This window comes from Lepus europaeus, chromosome X, assembly GCF_033115175.1.
Source record: "Lepus europaeus isolate LE1 chromosome X, mLepTim1.pri, whole genome shotgun sequence".
Lineage (NCBI taxonomy): Eukaryota > Metazoa > Chordata > Mammalia > Lagomorpha > Leporidae > Lepus > Lepus europaeus.
In genome coordinates, this window is record NC_084850.1 from 116,229,745 (window position 1) to 116,245,999 (window position 16,255).

Below are 16,255 nucleotides of genomic sequence, written 5' to 3' on the forward strand. Positions count from 1 at the left end.
TAGTTTTAGAAAATTATGACGGTAAAGTTAATTTACACGTAGTACAATGCCTGAACCTTAAAAGACAAGAATAGATCTACCTGAAAGTATCATACAGCATTCATGCATGAATGAAAAAATGTACATAAGTTCTACATATTTCCTCATTCATAGTTATATATTGAAAAGAAAATGGATGCGTGTGTGCATATGCTTGGTAGTTTTAATATTTTATAAATTGGCAGATATATATATACATAGTTCCAGAAATTATTGTTATTAGCTTCATCGATTGAGCACTTACTGTGTGCTTAACAAATGTTTTTCCTAATGCTTGTAAGAACTCTGTAAAATAGGTATTATCCCTATTTCATAAATGAGAATTCTGAAATGAATCAAATGTTTGCTGAGGGGCAGGCATTTAGTATAGCAGTTAAGCCACTGCTTCAACAACTGTATCTCATATTGGAATGGTTGGGTTTCAGTTCCGCTTCTCCTTTCTATTCCAACTTCATGCTAATGCACACCCTGGGAGCCAGCAGGTGAGAGCTTACATATTTGAGTCCTTGTCATCAGTGTGGAAGCCCTGAATGGGACTCCTGGATCCTGGCTTTAACTTGGTCCAGCCCTATCTGTTGCAGGCATTTGGAGAGTGAATCACTAAATGGAAGATCACTGTCTGCCTAGATGTCTGGCTGTCACTCTGCTTTTCAAATAAACACAGATAAATTAAGCTTTAAATTAAAAACCATTTTCTGAGTGTACAAAGCACATTTAAGCAATAGAGTTTTAAACTCATGTTTGCCTGTCTTCAAATTTCATATGCTGCACAATCTCATTGTTTTCCTGCCTCCTTTTCATCAAAAAGCTTATCTTCATTTTGAAAGAAGACAGTTTGGAAATTATATCTACATATCATGTTCTCGTCTTTAAAAACAGTTTTTATGTATTTATTTTTGAGAAAGAATGTTAGCGAGAGTGAGAGAGAGAGAGAGAGAGAATATCGAGCTTCTATCCACTGGTTAAATTCCCAAATGACCACAACAGCCAGTCTGGGCCACCCAGAAGCCAAAAGGAATAAATTCAAGCAATATCTCTGATGCAGGTGGCAAGAACCCAAGTGCTTGAGACAGTAGCACTTTTTCACAGTATCTGTGTTGGCAAAAAGCTAGAGTCAGGAGCTAGAACCAGGCATCAAACCTGGTACTATGATGTGGGATGCAGGTGCATTAATTGATAGGCTAAATGCATACTTTGATATATTCCTATTAAAAAGTACAATATTTTAAAATGTGCATCAATTGTATTATCAATTTTTTTGTATTGAATTTGAATCTGTAAAAATTAAGGTAAATAATATGTGTTGGAAACCATTATATAAGGTAACAATAGAGAGTTAAGATGATTTTTACCATTAGGGAGCATTTATTGTAGTTTAGGGGTGATGACAGCAATATAAGACATAAATTTGTCAAAGCAGAATAGGTATAGTATTAAGTTAATGGGAACAAAGTTGTGGTTATGCAAGATAAACAAATTCTGGAAAGGTACTAAATAGCATAGTATATACAACTAACAATATTGTACACTTCTTGAAATTTCTAAGAGGACAGATCTTATATGTTTTTCCCAACAACAATAGCAGCAGCAAGAATTAAAACAATGAGTAGAAACTTTGGGAGGTGATAGATATTTTAAGGCCTACATCGTGGTAGGATTTTGTGGACTTATATTTATCCCCAAATCCATCCAAATCCTCATCTCTCTCTCTCTCTCTCTCTCTCTCTCTCTCTCTCTCTCTCTCTGTGTATGTATGTGTATATATATATATATACACACACACACACTCATATACAGATTTCCATATGTCCATTATGCTTCAGTACAGTTGTTTAAGAAAGAATAAAGAAAAAAAAATCATCCTTAAAAATGTTTGAGGGTAATTCAGAAAGACTATGGATTACTTATAATTAAGTATCAGAAAGATTCTCATGGAAGAAAGTATAACTGCAGAGAAAATCCAGGAAAACACTATTTTAATATAGGAATAGCTTGCACAAAACAACAAACTAAAAGATGAGAAACCCTCTAGTCTGCTCATAAAAAAATTAAAAATTCCATTTGGATTTGCAAATGTGTAATACTCATCATGCATTATAAAAAGTAGCTAAGAAGATGGAATATTAAAGAAAATACTTCTTACAAAAGTGGTTATGTCATTTATGAATCCTTTCCTTTGAAATATAACTTTAAAATGCTCAGAGATATAAAAGTAAAGCTAAGCAGTAACTATTTACTGTATGTCCAAGAGGACATTATATACAGAATTAGGATTTATTGTCTTCTGTACACAGAATTGGGATTTTTTGTCTTCCATGAGAATATATAGCATCTAGTAATTCAAATGACACTAAAAAATGAAAATGAAACAAAAATAGACACTGTCCTTATTAAAATATGTTATTGCCTTGCATAGGTTAGAAATGTACAAATTAACCTCCCAAAGTCTCAGTTTTCTCATCTACCAAATGAACGTAATAGCTGCTATGTTGAAGGGTTGTTGAAAATATTAAATACTGTACTGATTCTAGTGTCCTCAATAAGTTGCTTAGCATTTGTATATAACTACTGCTACCGATATTTTTAGGTAAATGTTCATATATCTGCTTCTGTTATTAGTCAGCTTCTCATTAATTTAACTAAAATACCTGAAAGAGCAATTTAAGAAGAGATGATTTATTCTGCTTACAGTTTGAGGGTTCACACTTGAAGATCACGTGGTCCTATTGGTCTTACACCTGATGGATTCTAGCAGTGGTTGAACAGACATGGAGGAATGATAACGTAATGAACCAGAAAGCATGTATATACATGAAGCACAATCTTCATCTGCCCTCTATGTGGTCTTTCCTTATACATCATCATGCTCTGATCATGACATACTGCCCTAACAACTTAATGAATTCTAACCAATTCCTAAAGGCCCCGTTTTCACGTATTATCATTGGATCAAGCTTCCACCTTAATCCATCAACCATTAATGCATTTAAACATTAACATATGACTTTCCAGGTTCAAGATTTGCATACATTTGGAGAGCCAGTATATTTTGTGTATGAATTAAGAAAAAGACATTATTTTGAATGGCCACTCTACCCAGCACATTACAGATAAGATTTCTAAGCCAGAGTGTTAAAAAACGTAATATCTTCATTTTGACTGTGTACCAGAAGATATGCGAATTAAGACTAAACTAAATGCTCAGTTTTATAGAGGAGACCCGGAAATAGCTAAAGTACTCAGAATGTATGTTAGCTTAAACTTTTTAAGAAAATTAAATAATACAATTTTGACTTCTGATTTTGTTTCTATAATTGATCTGTCAAAGAGGTCCTAATGTTAAGTATAACATTACGGCTCACTAATGGTAATCTATTTTTGCTACTTAGAGTACTTTTACAAGGTGTTAATTATGCCAGATTAAGGTACTGAAATTGCAATCTTCAGGTTAATAATAGCATAATTCTGCATTTTTTCAGAACCTGTATAAGAATTATTTATTCTGAGTATTTTTCCAACATGACAAATTTTCCAAATATTGCACCCTTTCCATCATCATTGGTCTGCTGGAATTTGGCAAAGATGATAAAATAGAATGGCCAAAGAAATTTATGAAATACTACTAGTCACATACTTTTGCTTTCCTTTTTATAATTACTAATTAAGTAATAACATGTCAAGGGTAGATGAAAATATGGATCTGTGCCTAAATATATTGATACTTACAAATTTGTCTCAGGGATATTTATAGCATGTCTCCCTAAGCAAAATAATATGATTAATGATGTTGTCCTAAATGCCTAGTACCCACTTAGGTCACATTCCTGACAGATATAATCACATATATACATTGTGTGTGTGTGTGTGTGTGTGTGTACTTTCAGTTCAGAAAGTCCTAATTTGTCTAAGGTAGTTGCACCTAATTGATGAGATTTTTGTCTTACCCTACTCCTCCACAGATGTGTCTACATGTAAGAAAAAGGGACTACCATAATACCTATTTTAGAACCAAGCCTCAGATGGATGCCCAATGAGAGATAAGCAAAGTTAAAAAAAAAAAACTAGAAATTTAAAGAATTTTAAGAATTCTTTTTATATTATTAGTCATAATATAAAGTATTTTTCTATCTTTATGAATAATGTCATAAGCATATGAAACTTTATCATAAAATTTTAATTAGATTTCTGCCTTTTTTCCATTTAAAAATTTTTAAGATAACATATTTTGTAATTTACATTATAATGAATGGCTTAATGCTCCACTAAATAAATAGTTCAGGGTCTGTATTGTGGTACACTGGGTTAGGCCACGGCCTGCAATGCTGGCATCCCATATGAACTCCAGTTCCAGTCCCAGCTGTTCTGCTTCTGATATAGCTCCCCACTGGTATGCCTGGGAAGGTGCAAGATGGCCCATGTGCTTGGGTTCCTGCCACTCATGTGGGAGACCCAAATGGAGTTCCTGGCTCCTGGCCCAGCCCTGGCCATGGCAGCCATTTGGAAAGTGAACCAGCAAATGGAATCTATTTCTCTCTCCCTCCCCCACCCTCTCTGTTAACTCTGCCTTTCGATTGAAACAAAACAAATCTTTAAAGAAATTGAGCTCAACAAATAAGAAGTAAAAAGACTATGGTTCAGTTGGAATATAGGCAAGAGCTATAAACAATAATCAAATGGAAAATGTCTATTTCATTCATATATAGCAAAGTTCAAAATAGTCACAGATCATTTAAACTACAGTCATATATTATTATTTTTATGTTTTTTAATTTATTTGACAGGTAGAGTATAGACAGACAGACAGAGTGAGAGACAGAGAGAAGCCAGGAGCCAGGTGATTCTTCCTGGTCTCCCATGCGGGTGCAGGGCCCAAGCACTTGGGCCATCCTTCACTGCCCTCCTGGGCCACAGCAGAGAGCTGGATTGGAAGAGGAGCAACCTAGACTAGAACCCTGTGCTCATATGGGATGCTGGTGCCGTAGGTGGAGGATTAACCAAGTGAGCCATGGTGCTGGCCCCACAAGTTACTTTTTTTTTTTTTAAGATTTATTTATTTATTTGAAAGGCAGAGTTACAGAGGGAGGGAGAGAGAAAGAAAGAGAGAAAGAGAAAGAGAAAGAGAAAGATTTTCCAACTGCTGCTTCATTCCCCAAATGACTGCAATGGCTGAATCTGGGCCAATCAGAAACCAGAAGCCAGGAGCCTCCTCTAGGTCTCCCACGTGGGTGTAGGGGCCCAGGCACTTGAGCCATCTTCCACTGCCTCCTCAGGAGCATGAGCAGGGAGCTGGATTGGAAGCTGAGCAGCCAGGACTCAAACCAGCACCCACATGGGGATACCGGTGTCTCTATCAACAACATCATAGCGTTGGCCCCGTGGTATCTCATTTTCTCTCTTTTTAAAAATATTTATTTATTTATTTATTTGAGAGGTGGAGTACAAAGAGAGGCAGAAGCAGAAAGAGATCTTCCATCCACTGGTCCACTCACCAGATGGCCACAAAAGCAGGAGCTGGGCCAAACCGAAGCCAGGAGCCAGGAGCCTCCTCCGAGTCCCCCACACAGAAGCAGGGGCTCAAGCACCTAGCCACCCTTTTCTGCCTTCCCAGGCAACCAGTGGGGAGCTGGATCAGAATAGGAGCAGCTGGCACTTGTACTGGTGCCCATATGGGAGACAGGAACCACACGTGGAGGCTCAACCTACTACATCATAATGCCGGCCCCTATATATCTCTCTTAACAATTTGACAAAGATTTAAAACATTTGTCAAAGTTTTATTTATTTATTTATTTGAGAGAGAAGGAGAGGAATGGAGGGGAGGGAGGGTCTTCATTACCCAAGTACCTACAATACCTAGCACTAGGGTGGGGCTAAAGCTGAGAGTTGACAGGCATCCTATAGAAAATTAAGACATCACTTCTGCCTTGGAGAGTTTCTGTTAGCCAGAAGCTGGAGTCAGGATCACAGCCACGATTGTACCAAGGTACTATACGGTGCTATCCAGGTACTATGATGTGGCAAACAGGCTTCCTAACTGCTAGACTAAGCTATCACCCTATCACTAGTGTTCTTACAGCAACACTATTGAGGTCTTTGGTATAAGGTGAATTTTATCCATATTGGGTTAGTCCATAACACTTGCTTTTAAAGATTCATAGTTCTTAAGCAACTGTGAATTCCCATACTTAAATTAGACTTCTGAAAATTTGTTACAAGTATATTATTATTTTTAGGATGGCATTGAACTTCATTTTGTATTTTTATTAATGAGAGCAGCAATTCTCTGAGACTATGCTGACCAATTTGAAAAATTAGTTCTTATATGGACAGAAGAAATGTAAAAAGTAATTCTAAATTCTGTATCAATGTTATAAAATGTGCATATTCACTAGAGGTTGTTATAAATATCGATTATACCAAAATATTACTGTTATTTATAACTTAGAACATATTGTCAACCTCCTCAAAATGCTGTGAAAGATAGACAATATTATTCATTTTTTAAGATTTATTTTGTTTATTTGAAAGGCAAGGTTATAGAGAGGCAAAGAGAGAGAGAGAGATATCGATCAATCTTCCATTTGCTGGTGCACTCCCCAAATGGCCACAATGGCAGGAGCTGGGCCGATTCATAGTCAGGAGCCAGAAGCATCTTCTGGATCTCTCATGTGCATACAGGGGCCCAAGGACTTGGGTCATCTTCTACTGCTTTCCCAGGCCATAGCAGAGAGCTGATTGGAAGTGGAGCATCCAGGACTTGAACCAATGCCCATATGCAATGCCAGCACTGCAGGTGGTGGCTTTACCTGCTATTCCACAGCACTGGCCCCAACAATATTATTCTTACTTTATCAGTGAGACAACTGAGACTCAAATAAGTAAAATGATGTGCCTACACATTCATGGCTCCTAAACAGAAGACATAGGGAATTTGGGCAAATTATTCATGGATTTTCTCTCTCTCTCTCTCTCTCTCTCTCTCCCTCCCTCCCTCCCTCCCTCCCTCCCTCCTTTCCTCCCTCCCTCTCTCTCTCTCTCTCTCATTCATTCCTTTATGAAATATATTAAATGTTTATCATGTGCAAGAAACAGTGGTAGTTACTGGTAATTGAAAAGTACAGAAAGCATACTCCTTTCTGTAAGCGTTACATACTCTGTTGGGAAAAACAACTCTGTAAATACATTATTAGGACATCAAGTTGCATGTTTACAGAGGCTTTCTCAAAGTAAGGGAAGCTTGTTTTAGGGAGTAAGTAATTTCAGGGAGACAGACTTCACAGATTGAAATGACATTTTAGAGAAAATTGCACTCTAGTATACCATGAAAGGCTCATAGTAAAAGCAGGATTTGGGCTGTTATAGAAGTTGCGAGAAACTTGATGTTTTGAGCCCAGCAGCATACATGATAGGCTGTGTGAATGTATTGAGGCTGAAAAGCAAGAATGGATGGCTGTGTGGAAATTAGTTGGAGAGTGGTGAGAAACTGGCAATAGGGAGAGATGAGTTGGAATATGCTGAAGCATAGGTGTCAGGGATTTTTAAGAAAGACCAGCACAGTGGGGCTAGAGGAAAGAAGCCAAATTAAAGTGTCAATTCTTATTTAGAACTGATGGGACAGAGACAAGCATAGTAAGAAAGTGAGGGCTATAGGAAGATCTCAAGGTTTCTGAGATATTACTAAATTTTAAAATAAAGACTTAGAAAATAAACACTTTTCAGTATCTCATATTTGAGATGGACATATAATAATCTGGGGATGATGGCCTAAAAGGCACCTGAATATGAGCTCAGGTTAAGATCAGAACCTGGAGCTATATCATAGTCATTCTTTAGATGAAGGATCAATAAACTGCTATCCATGGTCCCCATCTGGAATAGTATGCATTTCTGAAAATGAAGTTGTATTGAAACCTAGCCATATCCATTTGTTTTTATTGTACATGGCTGTGTTTGCAGTACAATACCAGAGTTGAATAGTTATAACAGACACTACGTGGCCCAAGAAGCCTAAAATATTCATTCTTGAGACCTTTATAGGTAAAGACTGCCCATCCCTGCTAAAGATATTAGTTGAACCTTGGATAGTAAATGAAATTCTATGGAAAAATATCCAGACGGGGGGATCTAAGAGGTTCATCTATATTACTGAGCTTCCCTTTCAAAGGCGAATACTCCTTTTTTGTTTAAGTATGAAGAAAGAATCCCCTGTGATTGGGAGGAGGTCACATTAAGTGTTGATCTGGTAATACAATTCAAATAAAGTCAATCTTTTATGTTTTTTCTTATGGCAGTTAAATACAAAGTTATGAGAAACAAGGGAAACAAAATACATAGAATTTCAACAGTGAAGAAGGAAATGAAAGCATGGGAAAGTGTTCCTCAACTCAGGTGTTATAAGCACTGCAAGAAGCTTCAAGTCAGAGTACAATTCCACAGTTGTTTGAAGCCTGAGAACCAAGCTCACAACCTAGAGAGGATTAGAGATCAATAAAATAAATAGGGTGTTATAAAATGAAATGTCAATCCAGAGCTGTAATAATACCAGCATTGGAAATATTGAAAACAGTAAAACTGAATGAGAAAACCATCATTTTATACCAATGTTTGTTTATTTCTTTGCCTTGCTCTATAAACATTTTGAATTTATACTCTTTTTATTAACAGTGAGACCAGAAGGAGCAGAGTAGAGGGTCAGAAGTGGTGCAGAAATTTTCACTGTACACACTTTTTTTTATCCATTGTGTACTCATTATTTTGTGTGCATGCCTTCCCCCAAACAATTAAAATGGAATATCCTGCTTAACAAATATGTACATGTCATAATTCAAATGATACAGAAAAATAAAGTCCTGGAGGATTATAGACCTAACTGGGGAAAAGCAAAATATTAAAGGTTTTATAATAAAATAGAAAAGAATATATTAATGAATGCTGGATAAAGATTGCTTAAACAAAGAATGAAGCATTCATCATAAGTAAAAATAATAAACTGGACTAATTGTGTATTACTAATTTCTGTAAATCAAAAGGTAGCACTGATAGGGTAAAAATGAAAGCTACACAGGGGATATTTGGAATATGCACATCGTGGATGAAGTGTGTGTATCCATAATTTTTTTGATTATAGAAGTAAAGCTTAATGAAAAGAAATAAACCTGATAGACCAGGCAGGTGTCTCAGAAAAGAACGGAGAACCTACACTGTATTCAGACTGGAGTTTCCATGGTTTGGGGTATGGACCCTCTCCCTCCTCTATGTCTTGGATGTCTCCCTAGGTGAAGGACTCTCTGGGTGTAGAATTCCTAAAATTTCAAAATATCTGCTTAAAATTAGGAAATAGTCATTTCTTATATGAATCATCCACATGACATGGTTCTGATTTTCTCTTGGGAATCTGATTTGCATTTAAAAGCCTAGGTCAGGAGCAGGCATTTGATATACGAGTTAAGGTGTCACGTGGGACACATGTGTCCTATATTTTAGTGCCTGGATTTGAAACCTAGCTCCACTCCTCCTCGAGCTTCCTACTAATGCACACCCTGAAAGGCAGCAGGTGATGGCTCCAGTACTTGGGTCCTGCCACCCACATAGGAGACGCAGATGGAGTTCTCGGTTCCCAGATTCAGCCTTGCCCAGCCCCAGATGCTGTGGGAACTTGGAGGAGTGAACCTATCTTTTTGTATCTGTCTCTCTACCTTTTCAGTAAACATAAGTTAATTTAAATAATTTTTAAGATTGATTTATTTATTTGAAAGAGTTACAGAGAAATGGAGAGACAGAGAAAGAGAGATCTTCCATCTGCTGATTCATTCCCCCGATAACCACCACTGCCAGGGCTGGGCAAGGCTGAAGCCAGGAGGTTTTTCCAGGTCTTCCGTGTGGGTAGCAGGAGCCCAAGCACTTGGGTCATCTTCCATTGCCTTTCCTAGGCCACCAGCAGGAAGCCAGATTGGAAATGGAGCAGCCAGAAAACAAACCAGCACCCATGTGAGATGATGGCATTGCAGGCTGCAGCTTTACCCACAATGCCACAACTCTGGCCACAAAATAATTTTTTAAAAGAAACCTACGTTAAATAAAGGCAGACTAACAGCAACTACAACTACTGTTATTCTTCAGGTTTGGTGAACACTTGTTTTTCTAAGAAATTTATGTGTATTCATCGATTTAATCTTCACAATTAAACTTAGGAGGTAGGTACTACTTCTATAATTACTTTTTAGAAAGATCACTTCTTTGCCCAAGACTGTACAATAAATGTTGGAGCCAAGATTCCAACCTAGGCACTCTGACCACTATTGTACTTTGCCTACAGAGACACAGCAATGGATTCTGCTGTAAGCCTATGGCAGTGAGACTATCACACAGCTGAGGTGGAGTCTAATTAGAAATGTGTGAGTCTGGGCTTGATATGTAAGCTGAGCATGAGCTTTCTAGTTTAGCCTAAAAAATTAGGAACTGTGGTTTAGGATTGAAAAATAAAAGAGGATCTAGGAAGGGTCAGTGGAAATGGAGTAATGGGAGAGTTCTTCAGACTGAGTCAATCCTATAGATAAATCCTCAAACTAAAGTGTATTTAAGTTTTACCAAATACTTCTATTACTTGGAAGGTGGGATGGGGAAGGAAGCTTTGAGACACTATGATTTGGGGTAGATAACTAATTCACCATTTATTTACCAGCACCTACGGTTTGGACCCTAAGAATTTAGGCAAATCCTCTCCACTCACATAACCAAAGATGAATTGTACAGGAGGAGATAATCAGTAGACCAATGCTGAATTTGCAGAGCTAAGTATAAAACCACAATGGATATGTCGGAAGGCTACTAGAGTGTTATTTATTTAAATTTATTTCATGGAATTGAGTGCCACCTTAATGGCCTGAAAGTGTTAAAGTATGTCCCAAAGTACCTAAATTACTCTCCAGGTGTAATTTATGCTTGAGAATAATCTGACTAACTTGATTTAGAACATCAGGAAATAAGTTATGCTGCACATAAATGAAGTAGCAGTGTAATTTTAAATACTGCTTGCATAGTGAATGAGAATTTTAATATTTGCAAAATTTTAGAATCAGTTGATTTATTATCCGTATGTTTATGCTGACAATTTTTTGTCCTTTATTTAGATTAGTCTACATTTTCTTTTATTGCCAGGAACAAAAAACAGCATTTTTTACTAGGAGTTACATAGAAGGCAAAAAGTATTTTTACGTTTTATACATTTTTAATGTTTCTATGTATTTCTAGTTTTTCTGCCTTTTTCTTCATTCATAGAAATGCCAATTAATAGCGTGAGAGGAATTTAGAGAGCACAGTGACTGATTAGGGATTAAATTTATAAATGTAATATTGTAAAACCAGCCATATATATATATATGCATATATATATATATATATTTCCATAAAATCCATTTGGAATCTTCCTTGGTGGGAAAGACTTTAAGTTTATAAGTAGTCATAATAAAAAATGTAATTTTACATAGTAAATTCAAGAATATATTTAGTCTCTGCTGTTAACAACGCATATTAAACACTGAAAAATATATTTTAAAATTTTATGTGATGCTTGAAATGGAGTTTTAAGTGTTATTACTCACATTAAATGTCATCATGTATAAAACACATGCTTTTATTCTTTAGTTTTTTGTTTGAATAAAGTTACTCATTTTAATAGTAAGTGTGATAATAAAATCAACTTAACAGTTTTCAAAGTTTGAGTTGTTGCAGGTTATTTTGAATACTTTCTATATTTATGTGGTGACGCTGTAAGTCATTTATATCAAGTCTTTAAGGATGCCAAGATTTGGGTTGCAGGAGTTGGGTAGAAGAGAGGCAAAAGCAAAGGAGGACATGGAGTGTGCAACACTGTGAAAATCCCCAAGTCCTGAAGCAGTAGCAGGGGATGGGGGCTCTGCAGGCAGTGCTGCGTGGCATTGTCCATCCCGCTCCACTTGTGGATGCCTAGAATGGGGGTCCTCTGCCCATTCCCTTTCTCTTCCCACTTCCAGCTCTGTCTTGTAGGGCAAGGGATACTATGAGCCAGTGTGTGGACCCTTAAATGTCAGGGAGACATGGGGATGGGGCTGGGGGCTTGTGGAGTCTGGTGTAGGTTGGCAAATTGCTGGAGTGGTGAGTTGAAGGGCATGAGTCTGTGTAAGAGGGATGAGGATGTTCTGGGATGTGCAGCAGCCTGCACTGAAGATTGCTATGTGAAAAAAGATCACATATGGTTTTCAGAAATTGTTGCATCAAAATAAAGTATCTTTTAATTCCATTTTTGAACAAGCTCTTTGAAGTCTCCTCATGGAGCACACTTTTTAAGAAATAATCACCTCCTAGCAGGTGAAACCGTTGGCAGTAGGATAATCCAGATGACTGGGTAGAAAAGTAGCAGAGCAGGAGGCTTGATGCCTGCTACAAAGGTTGAGTGGTACAATGCAACTGACTGCTAACTCCTGTGCTCTGGTTAGCGGCTGCCTGTTTCCCACACTGCTGGAACAAGTGGCAGGAGAGCTGAAGGTAGCAGTCCCTAGTACCTAGGACTGCAGTTTTAAATTATTTTTCAAACATTTTTATGGACTCTCAAAGTATGAAATTCACATTGTATAAAAATCTAGAGAACAGAGAAAAATAACACATAATGAAAATTAAAATCAACTTTAGTTTCACCAAGATGGAGTAGTGCTAATATATTTCTTAGCTTTTCATGCTTCTCCTTCAACAGCAACTCTTTGCCTTCCATGATACAAGGTCCTGTAAGACATGTAATGTGCACTTCTTCACAGTGAATAAAGTCTGGGGCCGGCACTGTGGCACAGCAGGTGCAGTAGAGGCACCAGTTCACGTCCTGGCTGCCCCACTTTGGATGCAGCTCTCTGATAATGGCCTGGGAAAAGCAGCGGAAGATGGCCTAAATGTTTGAGCCCCTGTCACCCTTGTGGCAGTCTGAGATGAAGCTTGTGGCTCCTGGCTTCAGTCTGGCCCAATACTGCTTGTTGCAGCCATCTGGGGAGTGTACCACTGGATAGAAGATCTTCTCATCTATTCCCTCTCTCCTCCACCCCACAACTCTTTCAAATGAATAAATAAATTCTTAAAAAATAAAGTGAATAAAACTTTAAGATGTATTCTTAGAGCATTCAATATGTATGAGATACCACCGAAAATATGTTCCCCAGTTCATTACGTTGCTGAAAAAGTTGTTTGACTCTCGGATATCAGTAACTATCAAAAACAGCTTTCTTATCTTTAAATTAGCTATAGTTGCAGGAAACTTCTTTTTTCTACCATTGGCTACATTTTTATGTTACCAAAATACTCTCTGTTTTGGCTATTTTTTAAGGTTAGATAAGATAATTATTCAGTAAATTCAGTGGCTGCATATAATGTAGGTGTAGATACATAATGAAATCATAGATAGATAATAAAGAAGAGAAATAAGGAAAAGCAGTCTACAACTATCATTTTGAATTGTTTAATTTGCGAGTCTTCATTGTGTGAAAAGGAAATCACCTCTAAGGGGCATTCAAGGCAGTGGAAGGGCGCCATGGAAATGAGAGATAAAAACTTTCAGTCCCCTCTCTGATATCTAATACTCATTTTTTTTTTCCTTTTGGAAAGCTACTTAGCTTCTCAGTACTATTTGTGAAAGACAGACACAATGATTGATATGAAACAAAGGGTGTGGTAGGTATCAGGGTAATGTATATGATGGTGCTATAAAAGCACAGAGCCCAGTGCCTGGCTTATAGTAACTGGTCACTAACTGTGAATTCCATTCTCTTCCCAGGAACCAGTAGGTAGATGTGGCATTATTTAATCTCTAAAATCATTTAAAATTCCTAAATAGAGATAGAGCTTTGAGTATATGATATTATTTGAAATATAATCTATTGCATGGTAAGATTGGAAACCACTTTAAAACTTTTTATTTGAGAATAGTTTTAAATTTACAAACAAAACCTGTGGGGTTGCGCGGAGTTCCTGTGTGCCCCAAGCCCAGCTCTCCCTATTATTAGCACCTATTATTAGTATATTTGTACAAGCCGTAAACCACACCCAACTTCCAGTATTTTTTAAATCCAAGCTACCTGTAGAATATAGAGGACCCTGACAGACTCCTGATTCTACTCTGAGGCAGTTCCAGATCCAGGAATCTTAAGGATAGCTTTTGGTTTAGTGCTGCTAGCTTGTTGTTTGAACAAACCGTGGGAGACCTGGTAGATCATAAACTCTGTAAGACTTCAACTCTTTATAGCAGTGTATCTTTTACCTTGACTGTACATTACATTCACTGGGTGCTTTTCAAAATACCAATGTCAGAGTTCATCTCCAAGGATACTTAATTAATTGAAGTGGAGCCCCAAGATTAGTGTTTTCTTGTTGTTGTTTCTCCTGGTATCTTTTTTTTAAAGCATTTTCCTTTTTCTGTTTGTTTATTTATTTATTTATTTATTTGAAAGGCAGTGTTTCAGTAAAAGGTGTTCCATCCTCTGGTTCACACCCCAAATGGCCACAATGATCAGAGCTGGGCTGGTCTGGAGCCAGGAGCTTCTTCTAGGTCTCCCACTTCAGTGCAGAGGCCCAAGCACTTGGGCCATCTTCTACTGCTTTCCCAGGCTGCTAGCATGAAGCTGGATCAGAAATGGAGCAGCTGGGACTTGAACTGGTACCATATAGGATGCTGGCGCCACAGGCTTAACTTACTGTCCCACAGCACTGACCCCTTTCCTGCTGTCTTTTAACACCCCAGGGGATTCTTATGTGCAGCTGTCATGTGATAAATGTGAAGTCCTGGCTCATATAATTTCTGCCTTAGTCTCTGCTATAACCAGAAAATGACTAAATATCTGCTTCTTAGTGTTATTTTCATATGAGATATTAATACATTGGCTTATACTAAGTTCCTCCAGTATTCCAATTTAAAATGTCTTGGATACAATAAAGCAGGGATGATGAAGCAAGATAAACATCACCTAACTTAAAATATTTTTAAATTCTTGGGTTTAAGAAAAAATTAAATATGATCATAATGAAGGAAATGAAAATATTCTAAAATAGTTGTCTTTATCTTTGTTTCAATCCAGCAGTATATTCATTTTTAAAGGGAAAAAACCCAGCCTTTAATTTTAAATCATCCTTTCTATTCAGTATTATTTTTCTGTTAGTTGTAATGGAAATCTACAAGTTCAAGAAACTGTCAGAATAATATCTTTGTCAGTGTGAATAAAAATATTTGTATCCACATAATTTGTTTTATAGAATCTACTTATTTTTCTTGATCCATATTTTTCACCTCTAGGCGATTTGACAGATCTGTTGAGAAATGGCGGCGTTTTCATTATGATATGAAGATATTTAATCAATGGCTAACAGAAGCTGAACAGTTTCTCAAAAAGACACAGATTCCTGAGAATTGGGAGCATGCTAAATACAAATGGTATCTTAAGGTAGGTTTTTATGGATTTCTGTTTCCAAACTGTCTTTATTTTCATAACAATGAAATGACAGTATAACTTTCTTTACGTTCAGGTTGTCAAGGATGATGTGAATTTTGTGACCTCTGACTTTTGTTGTCATGGTATACATACTAGAAAATCATCATAATGATCATGTTTGGAGCCTGTGCTATGAACTTTCTGTGTAAGGAAGAGAGGGTTGGCGCAGACAGAACTGTTTTGTTTGGTGAACTACAAAGCATAATTGTACTCATGATATTGGGAATCCTTTCATAGCAGGTTGTTCTGTGGCTTTGGGGCCATGTGTGTTTTTACCTTAAACAGTAATCAGTCCAGAAGGAGAACTTGTGATATACTTAGCAATAAGTAGTTGCTAGAAATATCAATCATGATAAAGTTACAGTTCTATTCCCTAAAGACACTTTGTGGTGATGTTGCAATATTTCTATATAGCCTATTGACAGAATGTCCTCCGAGATACTCTAGAGGCCAAAACAATGCAGAGTTAATTGGTGGTACTTATTGACTTTTTGTTGGTTTATGTTAATAGAGTTGCAACATAAGGGTTATAGCCAGTGCGTAATTGAAGTTCAACTTGTTATGTCTTTTGAATATGTACATAAAGATAAATTGAATAGTGGAGAATATAATTTAGTTGATAAAATGTAGTTTAGGTATTAGAAATTCTGTGTGTGTTGCACCAAAGTTTAGGTGTTTTTGCAGCTTTTTTAGCTCAAGTTGTTCCTATTACAATT

General features: G+C 37.0%; 1 protein-coding gene across 9 annotated transcripts in view; it reads left to right on the forward strand.

Moving 5' to 3' along the window:
- The window catches only part of DMD (dystrophin), a 2,142,101-nt gene that overhangs the window by 996,254 nt on the left and 1,129,592 nt on the right, over window positions 1–16,255 (forward strand). For 8 of the 9 annotated variants that reach the window (XM_062183372.1, XM_062183374.1, XM_062183379.1 and 5 more), the window contains one exon: window positions 15,344–15,491. The exons of the other annotated variant lie outside the window; for it this stretch is intronic. In XM_062183372.1, the coding sequence (XP_062039356.1) occupies window positions 15,344–15,491 (148 nt within the window). The remainder of the gene's footprint in view (window positions 1–15,343; window positions 15,492–16,255) is intronic. 9 annotated transcript variants of the gene reach the window in all.